Raw genomic sequence first — 3,226 nt, 5'->3', positions numbered from 1 at the left:
GTCATAGTTGATGATACATATGGATAAAGGTGACAATGGTTCTTTTTTGGCCTGGTCTGGATAATTCTGCTTTATGCATTTGCAAGGCTACTCTCATTTCATTCTGCAAACTTGTGATGAACTCACATATACCTCTCTTCTTGTTAGACAGATCATAACCATTGGTAATATGATTGATAGATGAAATCTAGTTGCTCATCAAGCTTCCTAGGAGATGGTTCTTGATAATTGTGCTGGAGTAACTCATTACTAGATATGAACCTGAATACTTCGCCAGTTTCTTGGATGACCTTTTAGTAGATTCTTGTGCGTGTGCGTGTGTGCACGCATGTCTGCATTTGTCTGTGTGTGTACGTGTGTGCATGCACATGTGTGTGTGTGTTGGTAGGGACATCGCTTCTCGAGTATAGTGTTGCTGTTTTTTGCTCAAGACCCATATCAGTTTCAGGTGCCAGTAGTAAGGATTGGGTTGTCCAACCTTGTCTTTGTTGAATGTTTGGGTGATTCATAATTTGGAAACTAATTAGGCATTTATTTGATTTGCAGGGAGATCCTACTTACCTTGTTGTGGAGAATGACAGAACACTAGCTACATATGGTATCAATGCTGTCTGCACTCACCTTGGGTGTATTGTGCCATGGAATTCAGCTGAGAACAAGTTCATCTGTCAATGTCATGGTTCACAATACAACAACCAAGGGAAGGTTGTGCGTGGGCCAGCACCCCTGGTAAGGGATAAACATTTTGTTGATGCTCTATGTTTCTATCAGTTATTTGTTCCCGTTCTGTGCACAGAATCTAGAATTTTGTCCATGATAAAACTTGTATTCTTAACAAGCAAAACAAGAAAAATTTGCCATGGTTTTTTAGAAATGTACTTTTGTGTAGAAGTGGACATCAGTAATGCTGAAGTTGCAGTTGATAACTCCCGAGGGGTTACGTTCTTTATGCATTCATTTCAGAATTCATTCCAAATTTTTTATCATCTTAGCTGTTAATTACTTTTCACTGGAAATTTGAACTGAAACTTTGCTGTCTATGGCTTTGCGTCTGCAGTCTCTTGCGCTTGAGCATGCTGATATTGACGATGGTAAAGTAGTGTTTGTGCCTTGGACTGAGACAGACTTCAGAACAGGTGAAGTGCCATGGTGGTCTTAAATTCAAGCATAAACCCTGGTGAAGACTTACCAGCAGTGTTATCAGCAGCCAAACTGTTGCTCTTTTGAATTTTTTTCTGTATTCTTCATCATTCTTGTAATATATATTTGTTACTGCCGCAATTTTATTTGGACCAACAATGGAACTATATTTGAAGTTAACTATATGCTTATCAAAAATTAGAAAATTGGTTCTTCCCTTGTTTGGGTTTGCAAATGCAAATCAGTACTCTTGACATGGTTCATGGCGGCAATGGGAGAAGGGAAAAAGGAGAAGAGCTAAAACTTTGATTTAACACCTTCACCAACATAGAGTTTCGTTGTCCCTAATCTTTATCATTCACCAGCTTGGTCCTGCATGGACCAAATGCGTCACTCCTTTTACCCATGTAAGAATAGGAAACATTGAAACACAAATGCCTGATAAGGGCAGCTTTCAATGTCGAGGAAGGCCTGCCCCACTTCATACTCTTTAGTCCTTGTTATTGGCAACCTTAAGGCTCTGCTTGAGAGCCTTACGTTGAGTTGGAATTACCATTACCATGTGTTATCAAAATACGGTTTTGCCAAAATGTGGTGTTAAGGATATTGCCAAATACATCCTCTTATGATGGTGTTGAAACACGGTGTTGGGGCTGTCAACTCCATTCCTGTTGCAGTGTTTTGGCAACACCATTGCTCCCAAACAGCAGAGAGCATAAGAGTTCTGGGGGGAACCACAATACACCTCCGATTCAAGGCTCCAAAACAGAGCTTAAGGTGTGTTCGATTGTATCAGAACTTGGATCCAATGTGATCTGAGATCCATGTATGCTTTAATATGCTGATCTCTGGCCCACTCAACCCCACGGGTTTTAAGGATCTCAGATTCTGAGGTTCAGAGATTGATATTTGTTTGCAAAACTAGGATCCCTGTAGATCTGTTTACGGTTACTCCTCTTGGAAAGCTGATTTTGCAGCATCATCTTTCTTTCTTTTTTCATAACAAAACTCCCATTGTTCATACTACCAGGTGGTTAATCAACCATCCATATACCAGTGGGGTTCGAACTTGCAACATCCCATCACATGGTAACTTGCACAAACTGCTCCTACCAGATGACCAGAGCCCCGGTTGGTTGGATCATCTTTTTGTAAATGCCACAAGTCATTTTGAGCTTCTCTTTTCTTGACCCGACATAACCCGAACATGATCCCGACTGCTTAAAATTTGATTGGGTTTGTGTGCACCATGATAGGACAAATACCCATCTTGATACAGTCAAAACCTTGTTAATCTAAAAGAGCCTTCGAAGAAATTACACAAATGATCTGCATTAAACCCCTTTTGGTTTGGTCAACTCTTGGCTCAATCCACTTCTACTAGATTAAGTCTATTTGTGAGAGACCCTGAAGCCTAGTTTCTTGATCCAAAACTTAGAAATAAGAGATACCCATTTTCTAGTTGCTGTAATTGAACATTAAAGGCACGTAAAATTTTATATTGATAGTTGGTTTCTTATGATTTTTTTATGAGATATATTAGAACCTCCAGTGTCTCAATTATATTCAGATAAAACTTTTTTTTCCACATAGAAAGCTTGGGGTTAAGCGGATCCCTACCTGTCAATTGTCCCTCCACCACCTTTGTCCAAGAGCTAAGTGGTGCCGTTGTGAAATCCGTACGAGGGCTTTGAGAAGTGTCATGTTTCTCCTCACTCTCACACTCCATCGAGTTATATTCAGATAAAACTTTCTTCTAATTAGAGTCATTACTCATTTAGTAGTAAACGCAGGGGCAACTATCAAGTTTGGGAATCAGCTTCAAACGCTATTAGAGTTGAGTTTGGAATTTATCTAGCGTGGATGAATCTAAGTGAACCATTAAGATGGCCAACCAAAATCCAGTACTTGGCCGAGTACCTTAAGAGAAGGTACTGGAACATGGAGGCATCCATTGATTCCACCTAGTATCTCACTGGATCAGCTCTCTACTGTAGCAGACCTATCGGCTCTGTTTTGGGACTGGTAGTCTGAGGGAATTTATGCATTTGGAAAAGTGGTAGCTGTCAAATCCACTCTTTAGTGC

At 40.1% G+C, this 3,226-nt stretch overlaps 1 protein-coding gene across 1 annotated transcript; it reads left to right on the top strand.

Moving 5' to 3' along the window:
* The first annotated feature begins 214 nt into the window (after positions 1–214).
* LOC149830859 (cytochrome b6-f complex iron-sulfur subunit, chloroplastic-like) lies at positions 215–1,298 on the top strand. The gene is made up of 3 exons (XM_090011847.1): positions 215–238; positions 547–729; positions 1,058–1,298. The coding sequence occupies exons 1-3, from the start codon at positions 215–217 to the stop codon at positions 1,157–1,159; spliced, it is 309 nt and encodes a 102-aa protein (XP_089867973.1). The 3' UTR covers positions 1,160–1,298.
* The last annotated feature ends 1,928 nt before the right edge of the window (positions 1,299–3,226 follow it).

The sequence above is a fragment of the Nuphar pumila genome, chromosome 7 (assembly GCF_984573655.1).
Source record: "Nuphar pumila chromosome 7, dmNupPumi1.hap1.1, whole genome shotgun sequence".
Taxonomy (NCBI): Eukaryota; Viridiplantae; Streptophyta; class Magnoliopsida; order Nymphaeales; family Nymphaeaceae; genus Nuphar; species Nuphar pumila.
This window is presented reverse-complemented; position numbering and strand designations above follow the sequence as displayed.